We start from the raw sequence: 19373 nt of genomic DNA on the forward strand, positions 1-19373 counted from the left end.
CATTGGTGATTTGGTTCTTCCTCATTCCGAGGAAGCCACTGCTATCATATGGAAAGCGTATGACGATATCTCGGCTATTTTACAAGAAGAAGGAAACGAACATAGGGACAATGGCGCACAGCGTATCATCTCAGTCGCTGGCCGTCTATTGAAAGAGCTAACATCCCTAGGTCTCAAAGCTGGTCAATCAATATCTGATCGACTGGAACTCGAAAGGAGGGCTGGAGATGCGATAGGACATGCAAATATTGTCTGCAAAAGCGCAGAATCTAGCGCTTTGGCCGTGACCGAGAAACTAAGTGTTGAAAAAAAGGTTGACAATGTAAAGATGCAAGCAAGTACCGCATACGAAGCGGTGAAATCTGGCACCTCGTTCATTGGTAGCAAAATTAAAGACAAGGTATTCATTCATTTATATTAATACTCCTTTATTATATTGGCAATGGGCGTTTAGGCGACAGGTTTCATAGAATCCCATTCAAGGCCACATTCAGTACCCGATAGCAACCTATCACAAACAGTGTCCCAGGATTCTGTACAAAAGCCTGATATTGAATGAGAGGGGAGGTTCTGAGATTATGTTCTCTTATGGGTTGCACATTTGTAATACAGTTGTATAAGTATTCCACCAGAGAGACCTTATGAAGACATGCCGTGGCTACTTGCCCATACCCTCCCGGATAGACCCAAAGTACCTCCACGACGACAGACTTCTTCTAAATCACTGATCTTTATATCAGAGCCCATCGCACCCTGAACCTCTACTGATACGCCGCGAGGTTTGGTCTCATCCTGCGCTACGGTTATTTCCACCAAACCGGAAATTGGGAGCCTCCCTGGAGAAGTCATCAAAATCTTGGGACCCGATACAGGTGCAAAACTGAGCTCTGCAGGTCCAAATAGATTATCAGTGGCCGGCATCCCGGTCGGTAAGAATACATTGACGGGAATTTTGTGAGGCATATTTGTTCCTAAGTCTGAGGTCAGAAGATCCTATATCTGCAATTCGATGTGGGGAGTACCTGATAGGACAGCTTCCAGCTCCTCCTCCGTTGCTGTAGATGAATCGACAACATCTTCTTCCTCAGACTTTAACCCTTCCGGCATCCAATGACAACCCAAAAGAACTTCATTAAGCCAACATTGTTCTCTCACAACCTGTTAAACAATGTTTGTAAAGCTCTAATCAAAACTTTAATATGAAACTTGCCTCCAGGATCCCCCAAACTTCCTTCATATTACGCACCAGTATACGTTCGAGAATGAATCCAGGTTCTTCAGGTGCAGTGAGCCGAAGTTGAAGAGGTGGATGCAAATTATTTGGAGATTTCTGCCATCACAAAAATATATTTGATTGAACGCATCAGGTCTGGCCAAAAAAACGTACGAATGACGCAGTGTATCGTTCTGGGGATACATGAGTTCCAGTGTTAAGCTGTATTACGCGTTTCATCTTATCTTCAGTCGACTCTTTCATATGAAACGAACGACATACCAGAATGTCAATCCAACTTCCTGTACCAAACGATAGCATAACATTTACATTATTTATACCATCTGACCCCCTCATCGGATTGACCACTAGCTCAATTGCTCTTAATCTTGATTGACTCATTACAACCCCTGGTCGCTTGCCGCGTTCCGTAAAGTCCAGCACCCACGAATATGGTCCAGATGCTTGGCTGTTTTCTTGAGACTCGACACCAGCATTGAAGTGATCAACCTGTACAAAAGCGTGATCCAGTTGGACAGAGGTTGGAGAAAGTGGAAAGGTGGGCCTAATCGTCATATCCAACATAAGTATTGACTGGGAGTACAGGTGGGCATCTGACAGTTGTTCGAGATACAATGTGGCTATTGTGACACCTTTTCCAAAAACATCGAGATGAGACTTGATATCAGAAAGGCTGACATCAAGAGGAGGATAATTTAAGGGATCAGGCTGGTTTGATGCTTTGCGGATGAGAGAGAGATAGGCCGCGGGAGATAGATACGTTAAGAAAGAGATAGAGGGCATAGTGAGATACGGAAGGGGTAATGAATGAGAACGGATGAGGAAAATGTCCAGAGGGGCTTTGGGCATTGATAACGACCTACAGGCAATTTTTAAATTCAGTCTGTTGATAGCTAACGAAGCTCTTACGCTGAGATGGCTTCGGCTTCGGTGGTAGCTACGCTGAACAGGGTGGGACAAAGCTCGTCCATGTCGGTAAACCAACGAACACCCCCGTCGTTCCGACTAGCCAATCGGTCCAACAACACAAGATACCTAAGGTTGTTCAACACACTCCTTCGAAGGGTGGCAGCGTACAATGTGTTCCTAGTGGTTTCACTTTTCTGCATTTCTACGCAGTACTTCTCGATGCTGTCTGTTAGAAAAGTGTCGAGCATTGTGAACGTGATAGTGTTCGGACTGCCAGCAAGAAGCGCATTCGATGTTTTGACCCCTGCGACTGTGATAATTGGCTTGAACGGATTTTCGTGCTTGATCGAAAAGTCGACATCGATGAGCAGCACTTTTCCTGCCAGCATAACAGTATAACCTCCTTCCTTGTTTTCAGTGAATGTTTCCATTCCAATGGCCTTACCCCAGATAGCAAGCTGCTCGATGCACCACTGGGGAAAAGAGGCTTCAAGTAGTGGGACATTTTCGCCGTAAAGTACGTCTGGACGTTTGGAAAGCGAGTCAATGAGATGCCGGACATTCCTCGCTGACTAGTGCCATGTGAGTTGAGAAATTCTTGTATGAGGAAAGCTAGCTGACAGAGTAGGATGTATGTTCAATAGATGTATGCTGGCGCAGCAGAGAAGTTAATTTCGCATTCGACCATTGAGTGGAGCTCCCATAGGCCTGCAGTGAATGGGACACCTGTTCAGTGACGTTGAGTAGCTCTTGTAACGATGTGCATGCTTTGGGAGTAGAGGTGGCAAAAGGGTGGATCGCGTCTCTTGGAAATACATCTTCCTCTTGGAAGAATTCCAGTGACGACAGTAATGTTTGGATTTCTACTTGCATGTAGAACGAAACGAATGCCGTCTTTTATTATTTCTACACTAAAATGTCTAATAATATTTGGCTGGCTAATCTCATCTAAACAAAGGTCCCGAAGGGCGCCCATAATCTCCAGATTGGAAAAGCCCGGCATTTCCAAGCACAGACGCATCACTCTGATACTTGCTCGGAGGAGGATCTTGTATTGGTGGACCTTGTCGTGATGCAGTTGGATCACCTCGTGGCATCAGAACTGGTTGGATTGGCATGGTGTACCGAATTTCAAGTTCCTCCAGTATAGTTTTCAAATTTCGCATGAATGCTGTTCTTCGAGTCCATCGGCCTCCCCAGTCCTGCCAGTTCGGTCGGTCTACAGATAATGTCAATGGTATTGACACAGACAGCTGCAATTAAACAAACATACGTTCCATGCTCACATTGAGGTAAATGGCGTTTTGATATTGCATTTTGTCAATGTTCAATGCACAATCTGACCACTCTCGACTGTTTGCATTCATATAGGCAATTATCTTTAATCGCAGTTGTTCGATAGCTTCCATTGGGGTGTCGTATGAAACCATCAACTGTGTTGTTTCCCACCTTCATAGCCCATGGTCAGCATTCCACAATGGTATATATTACTCTGGCAAACGCACATGGATTTGCTACGTCGCAAGTTGTGTACAAGTTTTGTGCTCGATAACAGTGAATTCGGAGCAATAACTTCTTGACCATCCACACGGCGGAAAGTCGTTGAAAACAGTCCAAACTCCTTCACGAATAAAACCTGCAATTGGAAGATGTTTACATGGTTGCTGCAAACGAGTTAAACGAAACACTTACTTGATCATCTATCATCACGAGATCTCCAACATCGAAGACGTGAGTAGAAAAAATGAAAATCAACTGTTCGGATACGTCAACATTAGCCAACCACATAGAGATAAAAATTACAGACAGATTCAAATAGTGTCTGAGCAGAATGCCCAAAGACAAAGGAAAATCCTAGAACAACTGTGGCCAACGGCACAAGAGAGGCGAGGGTGTTGGAACGATTGAAAATAAGGAGAAAGATGAAGACTATAAGGATGAGTGCAACACATAGAAGTACAGCATCGAGCTTGGCAACTATCGAACCAACATCCTAAATACCCTGTTAGCATCCACATATATTGATAAGGACAAGTAGCACCTTCAGTCCAGATATCAAAGCTTTGCGTTCTCGATAAATACGCTGAACGGCCTCACGCATCTCACGCTTAGATATGTCCCCATTTCCATCTTTATCAAACAGAGCGAAAGCTTCATGCTGTATGGTAGATTTTTGAGAAAAGGAAGTGACTACAAATATTCCTTGTCACTTACAGCCTCTGCAGTGGAATGGAAGTAGGGATAAAAGTCTGCAACGAAAACGATGAACACGTGCGGAGAAGTTCAGTAAAATATAAGTAACCTTCAACGACAAGATGAGACCGTGGCGGATTGACATCACTCAGGGCCGCAAACAATTTTCGCGCCAGTCTCCTAGCAGAATGAAGTCCACCGTAACCGCCCTTGCGGTTGAACTTGGAATTTTTGAGAGCCACTTGTCCAATTGCTTCGCCGACCTGATTAACGCTATGAATACCATATTCAATAGGGTGTGTTAAACATACTTGGTCAACAATAACACTAGTCATCTTTTTCTTTCTTTTAGGTGTTTTTGCCTTGGTAGAAATCTTCGAGTCCACGAAAGAGCTGTTTTCTTTGCTAACAATGGGGGAAGTTTCATTGCTGGAGGACGTTGTATTCGCTGCGCGATATGTCGTGCCATCAAATGTTGCTGTGGAGCCTGTTGCTTTGTGGGAGCGTTTGTTATACGCAGCTTTTTTCGCAGAGTACGGGTGAACATTAGATAGATAATCTAACGCTTTCAGACCAAGTTGATTTTCTGCCAAACGATCAGCAAGAGCCTTTTGGTGGAAGTTGATGGCTACAAATTGTAGGAAAAGTTTTTCAACAAAGATAATGATCCCTGCAGAAAAAAAAGCCTTGCATGGCCAAGTTAAACGCCAGACACATGAGATCGATGTACCATACCTGCATCAAACGGTTGACGATTGTCCAATAGGCTCCAAATGGATTGTATAAAGTGCGAATGACAGACAATGCTATCCAAGCCCATGCAATGTCTAACGCCAGTTTCAACCAAGCCTTTACGGCCAGAACAAGCTGGAATTATCTATGAGTTGGCAAAGCGTCCACAAATATTGAAAACCTACCTCTACTTGGATTTTCAGGCGTTCTGTTTGTCCTCCGAATAGGCCAGCAAGGGCAATGACAATACCAGGGACCATATCCACCAAGAGATACGTGCCACAGCTAGCAGCCCATGTAACAGAAAACCATAACGACCAAACATGGACTTGGGTTTTTATAAGACTATCCTGGAAGCGCACATTTACGACGACGAGCGGAGTGATCAGAACTGCGACACCAATGATTCCAATGATAAAAACCCTCATAGGCCTAGCAAGCTTCATGAATGCCAGCCACATGCGTCTGCCTCTTTTCGACCGAATAGGTTCGGTATTTCCATCGTTCTGCGATTGCTCTTCCTCTGACCAATTGAATCCATCTGATACATTTGTTGCTGTACTTTCTGAACCAGAGGAATCTGCTTGCTCCTGGAAAGATGTGCGATTCTCGATGAAGGTATGTGCCGTTGCCTTGATATAGTTCCGCTGCTTCGGTGGTGGCATATTTGTTTGTTCACCGTCATGATAATCCATGGGCATATTTTCCTGCACCTAAGCTGAATGGAATAGGCTCCAGGCTTTCAAAAGTTACAATGTGAAAGAGTGGGAATAAAAGGCGAAGAACGTATTTGGTAACGGTTGACCCTCTCGAATCTTAATTATTTACATTTTAGGAGGGGCGTGTTAATGAACAAGCGGTGCGATTAAGTGATCGAGGGAACTAGCACATTGGCAATGACCCATGACGTCATCGGGAACCCCGATTTTTTTCCATGGCTCATAGTTTATCCGTTTTCTCATCGCAGTTGAGAACTACTGGGATACACGGCTACCACAAATAAGAATACAAAGGTATTTTACATGTGCATATAATAAATAGATTAATTGACGATAAAGAAAGAAAAGATTCTACGAGGGAAGCCATGTGCTGCCATTTTGTGGCGTTAGAGACTCTGTTGGGTCGCTTGCCCACATACTCCACAAGTAAGATGGAAGTTCTCGAGTAACCTGCAACCAGTTGTACCACGAAGTCCTTCCTCCAATCAAAAGTGTCCTAGCATAGGATGTCCATGAGGTACGGGATAGATCATCGTCCAGAAGATATAGAGAATGATCAGAATTAGATAAGTATAAATAAAGTTCCGGGTTGAAGGGATCGAAGTAACTGTTAAGGTATCGCTGTCTAGCCCAATAATCCGATATTCTATTCACAGTATAAGCGACCGCCCTTTCGCAAGTAAAGATGGTGACATACCGAAACATAATTATCACAAATATAAGGTTTATTAGGGCCACCGTGCACCAGAGTCTGCGATTGGTAAACCATAATGTTGCACTGAATGGTTTGGACATTCGTGCCAAAGCAACTTTAGAATGTGCACTTCGATTTTGCAATTGCTCTCGGGCATTTCGAGCCTGACTTGATATCGTGTTGAGCTCTTCAATACGAACTCGGTCTGCATCAGGCTCAGGGCCATATCTAAAAAACAGTAGGGTGTAAATGTTAATGAGGGCAAAATCAAGAAAATGCTTACTGGACTTGATCGTCGAATTCTTCAATGAGATCGTCCAATCCGTGCCGAATGTGCCTCAACAACTCGTTGCGAGAAGTGAAATGCATTTCATCAGCTGAATTCTCAGTCTGTGACTCGTAAGATTGATCAATGGATTTCGCCATTGCATCGATTACACGAGGTTTACTTTGACTACGTTCCGTGCTTTTAGATTCGATCGTATCCTGCTCTCTACCAAATGCATCAACAACGCGAATGTTAGGCCCCTTAGATTTGCGAGGGATAGAGGGAGATAGTGGTGGTATTGCTTCATGTTCTGCTTGCATGGCCGAGTCAAAGTTATCTTGATGAGGGAAGAGGTCATCGATGTGACTAGCATCGAAGCGAACTTTCAAAATACTCTTTCTTGTTGCAGGCGTATTCAACCATCCACCGGGAACACCAGGAGTTTGTGATTCAAGCGTTAACCCTTTCGACACCGAAGTCATTGGCGTGCGGAGCCCTATCTTTTTCTCTGGAAAGTCGGACACTTTAGCCCGGGTATCAGGGTTGAGAATGGGAACTGGGGTAGAAAGCCAGCTTCCCGGAGGCATAGGCGTTTTGCTGATGGTGTTCAGAACATCAGAATTGACACGATTATTGCGATTCGTCGGTGTTTGGGAATACAAAGGTCTACTATCGGCACTGTCTCGTTGTTTCCCATTTCGAGCAATCCGGTTTTGTGAATGAATATCAGACTCGCTATCACTTGAAGGGTATCGAGAAAGCTCGGGAGTTTGCGTCCATGCACCAGGAGGCCGTGGAGTTTGTAACCAAGTCGATTTTTGAGGTGTCTTCTGTATTCTCAAGGGTGTGGGATTAGTGCGGGAAGCGCTGCGATTAGATTCGTCACTAGATGATGGTGTTGGGAGGTCGGGCAAAGCTTTGGGGGGAGACGGGGTTTCATACTCTCGCCTAGAACTTCTGGAGGGAGGTCTCGGGGGGGTGGAGGATGATACTGATGGTTCCGGCGAGGGTTGATGGGTGTCATTTTTTATTAAAGGAGTAGAGGCTAGGCGTGGTGTTTGCTTGACGCTAGACCAAGAAACAAAATCCGAACTATGACCATGTACTTGTGAGACTTCAGGGGTGTCCCCTCTTGATGAAAAATCAGTCTCTCTAAGGTCTGATGGTTCTTCATTAGACAATAAACATAGTAAAAAAAAGCCATGCAGAACATACCATCAAATTCTGAACCTTCTTTGCATTTTTTTTGTTCCATATATGACTCGGACGTCTGATGATTGGGTATAGTGGGGCTTTGTTCGCGGAGTGGTGTTGATGCAAACTTCGTGCCCGAATCATGGAAAGGATTTGCTGCCGAGGGCGTAGGCAGTGACCTGGTCGGTGTATCGATTATATCTCTTGGCACGGAAGGTGTTGCATACAACTTTGAGGAAGACGGTGTGGCAGATTTGAATCTCTGGTTATTTGTGACCGGTGGAGTAATAGGTGAAGTTAAGACCGGTGGAGATCGGGTACTTGTTCTCTCGTTCAAGTACGTATTCTCAATGGCGTGCAGCGAGGAGGTGCGACTTGGTGGTCGAGATAGTTCTTTTGAGATATCATTTACAGTCCGAGAGCTTAAAGGAGACATTCTGCCGAAAGAATTGTAGTCCTCACTTGTAGGATTGTGTATTTTGTCGAAATCACCTAATTTTTTGGATTGGACGGTTGAAAATGGGCGTGGAGTCAGAGTTGATTGTTGACCGGAAACTAGATTAGAAGGCGAGCTCCAAACATGATGCTGGTCATTCGTGTTTTCGGCGAATGGCTTATCAAGATCCGTAACAGATTGGATATGTGGTTCTGTATACGAAGATGCGCGGTGACCGTATTTGGGACTGTGTCAAAGATATAGTCATTTGGACAGCAAGGATATGCAGTAGATGCACTGACCTAGGCCATTCTTTGTCTTCACCGTCTTTGTCATTTCGATAGGCTACAGCTAATTGAATAACTGTTTAGAGAAAAGATGATACGAGGCTCACAGTCTTCATTCAAAAATCTGGAGGCCCGTTTGTTATGGGTGAATGCTGCAGGCTCTCCCAGAGGTCCAGTCAGCTCCATTGACGATAAAGTGGTCGACTGGTGTTGGTGACTATTGGAACGGCTATACAGTGGTTCATGTCGACTTCGTGACTGATCCCATTCCATGTCAGTTTTGAGAGAAATTTCTACTTCATCAATTTCCGCTTGTTCAACTGCCTGGTTTTCATGACCCTGATATTGATCTCTGCTTTGAGATTTATTCCATTCATAATCAGTTTTGAGCGAGTCCTCAACCTCGTCAAGTTCTTCTTCTTCATTTGCTTGATCGCACTTGAATTGTCGGCGCTCGTGGCGAGATTGATCTCGGTCGAAATCAGATTTGAGGGACTTCTCTACTGCATCGACTTCATTTTGTTCCTCTTGACTGTATATCGATCTTGTCTTAGATTGGGGAGCTATAAGAGATATGAGATGTAATATTGGAGCAATATGCGGTGAACTTACAAGTAATATGTAGATAATGTCCGGAATCGAACTGTTGTCGAGGATGGGAAGCGTTTTGCTTGTCCAGTAACGATTTATATCCCTTCCGAATGGTCGGTGGGGGCGAAACTTTGAGTGAAATGAGACATTGTGAGTAGAAGGCCAGGTTATCTACTTACCAGAGCGGTGATTTGTGACTTCGTCGTATTCGCCTAATCCATCGATTGCATCCTGCATCTCTGTGTCGGATTCAAGTAAATCTAGATTCCCTGACTTAGATATGCGCATTTCGCCTACGTGCCATTGTTAAACTCACTCGAATGAAATTGTGAATTAAAAGACATTCTCAAGGATTGCTGAGGAGTACTCGTTCCTATGGGGGGAGAGTGACCGTACGCATCAAGATCGCGCAGAAATGTTTGGTTACCGACACGATCTTCAGATATAGTAAATAAGTAGGAAATGGTAATATTGAAGCTCTTCAAGAACTCACTTGTGGAAGTGTCAGGTAGCTCTGCATCTTCGGGCGAAACAACAGAATCGCTAAACCGCTCGCGCAAGAATTCCATTGTGACGGGAGCCTTGCTACGAGTTGACATTCTACTTAAGTGTGGTGTTTCTACTCTCTGCAATCAGCGTGCCAAAAGTGAAAATAATGACAAGATAACTTACGATCCTGTAATTCGGAACTGTCGTTGTGCAAACTTTTCTGCTTCCCTTTTCTATCTCGAACATATCTATGGGTAGGTTCAACGTCGCTGTGGTCGGCACCGTTATGCATAGATATTGACTTTTGTGGGGTGTCGGGATCCCGACGCGCATTAGAAAATAGATTCCTGACACTTTCTTGTGCAATACTTTTTGTCGCACTTGCAGGTCCAGTGATATCGTAGTCAGAATCCCTCTCAGACAAATATTGCTTGGGAGATGATGGGACACGGGCGGTAGAAGTTACTTCGTGAGGGAGCACGTTGAGCAAGGCACGCAATTTTTCGGCAGGTGTTGCCTCAGACCGAGTAACGGTGGGCGCTATTAATGCACTGGAGCGAGTCGTATGATCAGTGGTGTGGGACATAGACATATCGCTCAGGTTTACGTCGATGATCTGAGAAAGTTCGGGTAGACGAGAAGGACCAGGTTCCGAGGTCGATACAGTTTGGCCGCTCCTATCGAAATTGGCTAGAGGATTTCTGACCATCCTACGACGGGGTGTAAGTGTGGAGGTGTATGTGGCCATTGACGTGTCGGGGCTAGTTACTCATCCGCGAGACGTGAGCAGAGCGTCAACGCGTAATTTGTCTAGTATGGTCAACTGGGATGAGTTAGTAATAGAGCGAAACAATGCCCAGTGGCATTGGGCATCAACAAAACAATAAAGATCACGTGTTATGTGTACGCGACGCGACTCTGATATTAGTGTTCAAGGAAATGCTTACTCTCAGTGATCCTGCTTCCCTTGAAAAAGAATGTGATTTGTTTTATAAATTATTCCTTCTCTCATAATATTACAGGAGTATGATATCACTCTCCACTACCAGCATACTTGATGACCAACTCCTTCCAGCATCCACTCAACTGCATGTGCTCCCCTTTACATGTCACAAACACGATTCCATTACGTGCATCAAGCTCACGTAGTCCAATCCAGTCTTCGAGGTATATGGGCTGGCGCCTCAAAGGTAGTATGGCATGCTCCGAAATGACATTCGTGGCGGCTAATACACCTTGCTCAGATCTGCCCCAGTCTTCCTCGACAATCTGGGATCCAAACCAAGAGCTTTCCTTTGGAACAACCGTCTTGTCCTCCGTGAAGAGAACTAGAACTAGGTTGTTAAGGGACGAAAGATTATGTGCATATGTCGCATTACGGGTCGCAGCGACTTCATTATTAATGGATGTAAGAAACTGGTTGGCGGTAAAGTATTTTTCCATGTTCCACGGATCACGAAAATATTGAGCCTAGATACAGTAAATTCATCTGTGTTCATGATTTTTTACTGAACGTATTACCTGTACAAGATTATTTTGAGCCCATGCTCCGTAAACGGCTTGCTTTGCGCTCCGCCGAGCAATTTGGCAAAGTAAATCATATCTCCCGCAAACGGGAATATCCGATATTCCCATGTGTTGTGATCCAAATGTAATGAGGTTGTTTACAGGAGGGTCATTATACCTTTCAACGTAAGCACGAAGGAATTGTCCGCCTGCACCTCGTTAGGTGACCGCTCAGAAGCAAAAAGGAAACTATGAACCTTGAGAGAATCCTATGGCATCAAACCCTCCTTTAAGCTCTGGAATACCTGCGAGTTGTGTGGCAACAAATTCGACCTGCTCGTTGATATTCCCATACTGTAGAAAGGAAGTTAACATAGGATCTCCACGCAAAGCGTTCGAATTAGTCATACGAAACCAGCTTGCCTATCTTTATCAAAATCTTCCTCTATAAAAACAGAGTGAACGAAAATCCCGGGATGAACATCCTTGACCAGGGATGCAAATTCGAGCATCCCTGGGGAAGAGTAAGAATCACCTATACAGCACGATGTGAGATTCGAAGCAGGGATCCATGTGGCTAACACTCAGCGAAGAGTGTACGAACCAAGACCATGCCAAAGTACCAGAGGGCGTGGTGTGAGCCGAGGCAATGAAGACACAAGAACGATTGATGATAGAAACACCACAGAAACCAAAGGCACTTTCATTTTGAGTATAGTATCGCCCCTACGAGCTGCAAATGTGTGGAGATGATGGGGGTTGAGCGAAAGTCAAGCAACAATAGCAAGTCCGAGTGCAATCCGAGTGTGGGGCTTCAGCAAGGCTTCAGCGCTGTCTCTTGACCAACCCGAGCGCCAAGATAACGTGACTTCAAGCCTAGGGACATACTCCATCATGGAGGGTTTGAGGAGGATGGCTAGGAAGTGGCTAGGTAAGATGGGTTAATAGCAACTCGGAGGCAGAAAGAGGCAGGAAAGAGGGCGACCAAATATCTATAGAGGAATATTCAGTATGAAGTATTTCCTAATCTTGTCCCGAGTTCCAGCTTTTGATTAACTTCTAAGGATATACAGACGCTTGTTCACCGCCTTTGCCTGGCGTGTCCGAGCAAATCTTTTTCTCTAAATGTTACTACAATCACCATGGTACAAGTTCCCTTACAGGATCAGCCATGCTCTAGGGTGGCTCTGTCTTCTAGCTATTATTCTTGGTTCTGCTTAGTTGGATTCATACTCCAGGAATTATGTGTGCCTTCGAGTCTTCGACATGCCGTAAACAAAAGAGCTATGGTGACCAGTGTGCAATCAGCAAACTGGGTGTCTTTGTGTTCTAATTCGGATTTTGGGCGACTTCGAGGCATCGCAACCACATAGCGTGGCCCTCAGTAAACATATCTTTCGCCCCAAAAGTTGGATCTTCTTAGGCCAACCATCATAGTCGGGCCTTTTATTCAGCAAGCCTTTGCATTGTTCGGGCTGAAATCTGGAACTGTCTTTCAATGTTTAAATGGCTCGCTATATTTGCTGGCGCTTTGGCAGGAGCACAATGATTTATCTTCGATGCAGATACTGTGCAAAAAAACTGGTTTTTTGTCAATACTACATTTAGTGGATGTTCTGATTATTTTATTTTTCCCTAGCGGAACATAGCTTTCCTCCATTATCTTCTTCGTCGCTTTCATCCAAATGATGCACTATTCGCGTATATGCAATGGTTTATCTAACTGATACTCATAAATTCGAACTGACGTATCGTAACTTCCAAAGTGGTTGGCTCTTCGATTTTCAAATTAATGAAAATGTCCGACGCGGAGGCTGTTGTTGCTGCTGCCTCTCCGTCGTGGATTGGACAAGATGACAGAAAACGAAATTGCAGGCTATTTCTGATCATGGGCGTTCATCAAGTGAATCCGCGTGTCTTGTGAAAACTAGTGATGATTGAATCGGAGCTTCGTAGTATATAGAAATACAACATCTTTCAATTTTCACGTATATCAGCGTATATCTCAGACGTTACGAGTACATCTTATGTTACATTCTCATCTGATTTACCTCCAAATTTCCTATTTCCGCAGCGGTATGCTTGTATGACACAGTTCATTGTACTCTTTATAATGGGTACCAAAAATATTTGCAACTGTACTAGTTTTGATACTTAATTACACAGTTGCTTTACGCTTATTGTAACACCCCCCTCGGATATAATATAATAATGGGAATATGAATTAAATTAGGTGATTAGCGTGTTTAAATAAGCATAGCACTAACAGAAAGCTTGTCAGATATTTAAAAAGGAGATGCAGAATGAAACATACACAATGCCGGCAGTTTGCAAGGTACAAAGGAAGCCGCATACCATGGCCGAAAAGGCTATTCTGGCTATAACCCTTCCTTTTGACGGTGCCAAAGCTCCAAGGACTCCGATTTGAATGCCTAAGGATCCAAGATTGGCGAAACCGCAGAGGCCGTACGAAGCAATGGTATATGCGCGAGCGGAAATATTGCCTGCATCATTCAATTTCTTCAAGTCCTCGTATGCTGAAAACTCATTCGCAATGAGCTTCTTGGCAAAGAGTTGTCCAACCTTCAAAATTTCGGATCGCGGGACTCCCAAAAAGAAGGTGATTGGATAAAAAACGTAACCAAGGATCAACTCCAGTGTGAGGTTACCGATGCCAAAGCCACGGCCAACCCAGGTCAAGAGGCCGTTGACCCTGAATGAAGTGTTTAAAACTTTTCCACGTAATATGTGCAGTTAACTTACGTTGCAACAAGTGAAAGGACGGTAAGTACGTTCGTCCTGGAAATTAAGATACATCAGTAAGCGTTTAGGTTCATAATTTACTGCTACCAACAAGATTTGACCCGCCACTATCAACCCAAATAGGGCGCCCTGACTGAAAGCGTGGATGGCGTTGGCCTGGCAGAATTTATTAAAACAGACGGAATAAGACCTTCAGGAGGAGAGCCATTACTTACTGGGGGATTCTTGGTATCCTCAGCACCGCGATCAATGGTGACGTTACCACGAGTAAGAGGCTCCTCAAGCTCCGGACTTCTCATCTTACTTATGGAAAGCGACGCGGGAATACTCATTACAGAGGAGGTGACGAGAGTTGTTGCGGGCACTCCGAGGTTCATATACGCAACCAACACTGAACCAGCGATGGTGGAGAAACCCGACGTCATAGTAACATCTTTATAAAAAGATGAGATAATTGTAAGAGGTATATGAACAGGAAGGATCTTACGAAGCTCAGATTCAGTCATCACTGGATAATAAATACATCGTCAGGATTTCAGATTACACGATAAGGGCGATGTAACTTACAATCCACATACGGACGGACAAGGCAAGCAGATTCGCCTAAAATCGATGAGAATGGTGAAGAATCGCGATGAATAAATTATACCTTGTCCAACAAAAGGCGAAGCTGCCGCTACAACGGCCTCGGCACCGGATACGTTCATCAGTTTGAAGAAAAACCAGGCACTGATAGAATATTAAATTGTGTTTTGGTCCTGGAGTAAACCAAAGATGCTCACAATTTAGCAATAACCCATTGCATGACACCCAGATAGTAAAGCATTTGAACAAATGCAATAAAGAAGATAATAGAACCCAGCTATGCAAAGATTTAATTAAACTCAAGTAAGAGAATCAAAGGGCTCACAGTGCCAATGAAGAACCAATGTTTGTTGTATGTTTCTTCATCAAAGAAGAACTGTGCTCCTGCTTGAGAACGCCCCAAAAAGTCTCCAGCGAGTGTTGCGATCCATTTGAAAATGGAAAAACCGGCTCCTGACTTAAGGACAAAAAGGGCAATAGCCTGCTGAAGAATGAGACCAACGATTACAGTCGGCCTAAGGCACCTTAAACATAAGTCGTGTTTTAAAAGAAGCATATACATACCAAGGAACAGCGCTGTGCTTTTTGGATGATGCCCAAAACCCGAATTGGAAGAGGAAAAGTCCGACAAGAGGAATACCTCGATCAGAATAGGTTGCGCCCTTCAAATACATTGACTGTTATGAGCTAAGGACACATTTCAGACAACATGATGCATACGTTGGTAAGTTTGAAGCCGAATGCTGACCCAAAGACCAGGGCGAGAAGGCAGAGCCAGCCAAACGCTAACCGTGCCCTGTAGTTTAGCGCGAACCAAGGCTTTGAGACGCAGGGAGCCCAAAACGCTTCCACCGGTTTAGTGACAACAGTGTTTGGAATGAAACGGAAAGCAATGACACTTTGAAAAAAGGATAAAATGTCAGCAATATCCAACCTGCCAAACAAAAACAATACGAACAGGATAAAAAACCATGCAAACAGAGTCTGAACGATCCTTTATGGCCGGTAAGTGTAGAACAAATATAGCAAGAAATAAGCCATACCATCTGTGTCTAGTTGCTTCCAGCACTGTTGCACTGATCCACCATCCCAGAATGACGAGTGCTGTTGCCCCCAAAATGTATGGCCTATAGACCTCATATTTACCAGAAGATTTTCCGTTTTCCTCCTCGTCCGTACTCAGAAAAACGGCAGGTTCTGTAACGTCTGCCTTCTCTTTCTCTTTCAAGGAAGAAGAAGAGGCGGACGCCGTACGACGAACAGCGTTGGGGGACTCGAAGGTGGAGGCCATCTTCGGATGCTTACTAGCCTGGAAGAGAGGATAGAGCCAACAATGAGACCGAAGGTATTCTGCTCCATTATATGTCGGACACAATCGATGCCATGAGGACTACCCATCAAAGTAGCGCATGGCTGACAAGTTGGAGAAAAATACAGGTGTGTGTGGGGGGGGATACGAAGGATAAGCCGAGAACGAATATGGGCCCCTAGCAGTGTTTCACCCGCATGCAAGATAAGTTATCTTATCCTAGGGCGACAGTTAGGTTGTTGACAGGGTCGCGTCGAGATGCTAGAATACCTCAGCTGCGTACAATACAGCGGCGGAAGCCAGAGCTCTCTGAAATGAAGCTTCGAATAGATCTAAAGGTCTCTCCGGACGTTTTTGATAATCCATTCAACGAATATGACACCTTGATCCATGTCTTTGTAGGCCTGGAGGATTATGTTTTGTATAACTGAGAGTTACTTCGTGGTTCGATGAGGCCGATGTTGCAAATGGCAAGGATCATAATTCTCTTGTTCATCTCAGTTTGGAATTGTGATATTGCTGAGCCCACGCGTAACCTCGACCTTGGCATGGTCAATTAGGTTTGCATTTTAGCAAATTTTGGCTGTTTATATGGTTAGGCACAGGCATGAGATCGAGATGAGATAGCTATCTACATATGTAGTATCCATACGAACGCCGGTTCACCTGTATTCAAAAACTTCAAAGCTCGGTCAGTGGAGGACTCCGGCGAATCGGCGAATGACAACAAAACAGTGCTTCAAGATACTTTCAAGATGCCCAATTACAGAGGCGAATTCCAATGTAACACGAATATCAGTGGAGACTGGCTGAGATTGGCACGATTGCAGTTTTTTCAATCATGTTTTTTTGGGATAGAATGTATTGTGAAGTTATTACTAGCCATGCGCTTCTTGAGACGAGATCAGAAAAGGCCAACGCTTCACATTCACGGATACGTTCATCGCAGTAATTACTTTACTTTATACGTTCCTGTTGTCAACATGTCCGTCGTCAGGACTCGATCGTCGCGAAGTTTGTTCAATGCTGGTGACGCGATAAAGATTCGATTTTATTTTTTACAAAGAATTTATGACACGGCTTTGGGTATCGGGTAGAAGAGATGATGGTAAGATGCTAATTAAAACGTTAATTTATACCTTCAATGCTTTGATTGTCTTTCCAGAGGCAATGGCTAACCACTCTCCACTCGTAGTTGAATAGCCAGAATTCATTGTCATGCCTTGGATCTGGGGCGACCATGCGAGATTGGTTATTTGGCTGGCGGCCGTGTATGCCATGACTGGTTCGGTGACCACTCTCTTCTTGGCATCTGGACGGGGAGAGTTCAAACGTGATCCTGCACTTCGAGGAGAAGCAGCTCCTTGAGTATAATTTACCAGATCCCATAAAAGGACTTGACAATCATCGCCTAGATGTCATAAAGGTTAATCTCCACCGACAGTGTCAATGCTATATAATACCTGCTGTGGCCAACAAAGGACGCTCAGCGGAACCCCACCCAAGAGCATTGATGGGTGCATGGTGACCCCGTAGCTCTATCACTGGTTGCCCTGGGCTTCGCATGTCAAGAATCTGGACGTCCGACCCATCCATGTGAAAGGTAGACATGTAATTTGAATCGGAAGGGTTGAAAGCAATTCTTAGTAACGGGGAGGTAGGAGGACGTGCAGTTGCAGATGGGTTGGAGGTGGGAGGTGGAATAGTCTTTGGCGCCGGGGTTTCATACAAAATGGTTGAATGCTCGAGGCTACGAAGATCGAAGGCACGTAAACTGCCGTCAGCGCCTACAGACACGAATATATCTGTTGACCCAGGTAACCATGCTACATCGTACACTTCACGGTCGTGCGCGATTAACTGGGTCATTGCTGTTGATGTATCAATGTTCCACACTGTGCATGTGGTATCGATGGATGCTGTTACAATGAGATTGGGAGACTTTTCGTTCCAAGAGAAGTTTGTGAGGGGGGCGCCTGCAGACTGATTCTGGACTTTGGACTGCTGGGACATATGTGAGGCAAGTCTAAAGTCAATGTATAGATCGCGTACACACCCCCGATAACGCTGTTTTCATCGTCAAACTGTGTCCCGAGGAAATTGGAGGTCGTCCCACATAGGATGATGTATTTGAAGAACCGTCACCACTATACTCCCAAACTCTCAAAGCGTCACCAGTGGTGGCTAAAAGCTCTGTCACTGCTGACTTTTGAGACCAAGGATGGTTTGTGGCAGAGGCTGGTTGCCATTGAAGGCTAGTGGCAGGATATCCATGATATGCCTCACAAAGAGTAACAAAATCAGGATAGTCGGTAAAATCGTCTTCCACTAGAACTCGTTCATCCTGCAGGCCTACAACTGCGATTTGATTTTGATAATTTTCTGTAAAGGATCCAACCCCGAGACGGAAGGCCGATCGCGGGCGCAGTTGTTGGCCTGGGGCAGATGATTTACACCAGTCAAGACTGTGGACAGGCCCTGAAAAGAGCTTTAAAATATCAGAAACCGATGTAGATTGTAAGGCGACTCACAGGGTGCTTCATACTGTAACATGGTCGTTTGGGTCATTATCACACTCTTGCTGATTACAGAAACTATCCAGATGTAAGATCGCTAACGAGACGAGAGGTAGAATGAGAAAGGTATTAAGTCTTAATTCTATTCTTCGGCGTACATTTGACCTAAATGACTTGGTTACTTCAGTCGACTTTAAGGCCGTTGATTGGTCGTTCACAACACCGCTATAGAGAACGAAGTTTACTCAAGAATTGATTACGTAAATTACTTACCGAGTTGGGAACGGTTGGGTTGATCAGAGCAGAAATCGTATTTCATAAAACAACCTCAAAAACATAAAACTTGCCATGAACACTACATACGTATCTTTATGTCATATTCCTCCATCGACAAGAGAAAATTGAATAAGTGATAGAATGAATAGTAAATTCAATGCGCCCCTTTTTCGAACACAGTTATCGAGTCGATGTCGTCAAAATCATAGAGGGGTTTCAGTGCCTCATCTTTACGAAGGAATATCCACCTCTTAATAAAGTATGGCAAAAATGTTGTGGCCTGATAGTTGATATGCTTCTTGGTTGGAACTGCGAAGACGGAATCCAATTCCTTTGTATCGAAATGCATTTAATTAGTTCCCTGTACTACTGGGAGACAGAACGAACCATAACGAACCTCGAGGGTGCGCTGCTTAGTTTCTGGAAGGAGCAGTGCAAGAAATTGAGGATTACAAGATTCACATAATTACGCCAGTTGGACATACCAGGAACCAGGAAAAATATCATGAGAAATGCGACGACATTCATGCCTGCATAGAAGCCAAATGCTATCGGAGTGTTGTGAGTGCCTGCAGTCTGACATTAACCGATCAAAAATGCACACCTCCGACAGAACCAAAGGCTCCCAACATACGCGGAAATGTCAACGAAAGAACTCCTGCCCAGAAGAAA

General features: G+C 44.5%; 6 protein-coding genes across 6 annotated transcripts; all 6 read right to left on the bottom strand.

Moving 5' to 3' along the window:
• Positions 1-639: 639 nt before the first annotated feature.
• On the bottom strand, positions 640-3016 carry JR316_0002169 (uncharacterized protein; the record flags this gene model as incomplete). The annotated part of the gene is made up of 6 exons (XM_047887964.1): positions 640-971; positions 1023-1158; positions 1247-1330; positions 1388-2093; positions 2144-2715; positions 2765-3016. 6 exons carry the CDS (start codon positions 3014-3016, stop codon positions 640-642), a joined length of 2082 nt encoding a protein of 693 aa, XP_047752887.1.
• A 71-nt stretch (positions 3017-3087) lies between these two features.
• On the bottom strand, positions 3088-5769 carry JR316_0002170 (Mechanosensitive ion channel protein Msy1; the record flags this gene model as incomplete). The annotated part of the gene is made up of 11 exons (XM_047887965.1): positions 3088-3362; positions 3417-3592; positions 3649-3779; positions 3836-3898; positions 3951-4136; positions 4185-4301; positions 4358-4392; positions 4446-4599; positions 4648-5022; positions 5072-5203; positions 5254-5769. 11 exons carry the CDS (start codon positions 5767-5769, stop codon positions 3088-3090), a joined length of 2160 nt encoding a protein of 719 aa, XP_047752888.1.
• A 369-nt stretch (positions 5770-6138) lies between these two features.
• On the bottom strand, positions 6139-10494 carry JR316_0002171 (uncharacterized protein; the record flags this gene model as incomplete). Its single annotated transcript, XM_047887966.1, has 10 exons — positions 6139-6709; positions 6765-7908; positions 7965-8626; positions 8682-8724; positions 8774-9229; positions 9279-9386; positions 9437-9517; positions 9574-9693; positions 9751-9876; positions 9930-10494. 10 exons carry the CDS (start codon positions 10492-10494, stop codon positions 6139-6141), a joined length of 3876 nt encoding a protein of 1291 aa, XP_047752889.1.
• Positions 10495-10778: 284 nt separating this feature from the next.
• On the bottom strand, positions 10779-11959 carry JR316_0002172 (Palmitoyl-protein thioesterase 1; the record flags this gene model as incomplete). Its single annotated transcript, XM_047887967.1, has 5 exons — positions 10779-11216; positions 11268-11461; positions 11510-11606; positions 11663-11787; positions 11857-11959. The coding sequence occupies 5 exons, from the start codon at positions 11957-11959 to the stop codon at positions 10779-10781; spliced, it is 957 nt and encodes a 318-aa protein (XP_047752890.1).
• Positions 11960-13498: 1539 nt separating this feature from the next.
• Positions 13499-15891, bottom strand: JR316_0002173 (Solute carrier family 28 member 3; the record flags this gene model as incomplete). The annotated part of the gene is made up of 14 exons (XM_047887968.1): positions 13499-13514; positions 13567-13965; positions 14016-14051; positions 14107-14171; positions 14231-14448; positions 14503-14523; positions 14583-14618; positions 14665-14744; positions 14798-14877; positions 14926-15115; positions 15165-15262; positions 15321-15498; positions 15559-15594; positions 15644-15891. The coding sequence occupies 14 exons, from the start codon at positions 15889-15891 to the stop codon at positions 13499-13501; spliced, it is 1701 nt and encodes a 566-aa protein (XP_047752891.1).
• Positions 15892-17042: 1151 nt separating this feature from the next.
• On the bottom strand, positions 17043-18477 carry JR316_0002174 (DDB1- and CUL4-associated factor 7-like protein; the record flags this gene model as incomplete). The annotated part of the gene is made up of 4 exons (XM_047887969.1): positions 17043-17320; positions 17373-17913; positions 17966-18387; positions 18441-18477. 4 exons carry the CDS (start codon positions 18475-18477, stop codon positions 17043-17045), a joined length of 1278 nt encoding a protein of 425 aa, XP_047752892.1.
• Positions 18478-19373: the final 896 nt, after the last annotated feature.

The sequence above is a fragment of the Psilocybe cubensis genome, chromosome 2 (assembly GCF_017499595.1).
Source record: "Psilocybe cubensis strain MGC-MH-2018 chromosome 2, whole genome shotgun sequence".
In the NCBI taxonomy this organism is placed as follows: Eukaryota; Fungi; Basidiomycota; class Agaricomycetes; order Agaricales; family Agrocybaceae; genus Psilocybe; species Psilocybe cubensis.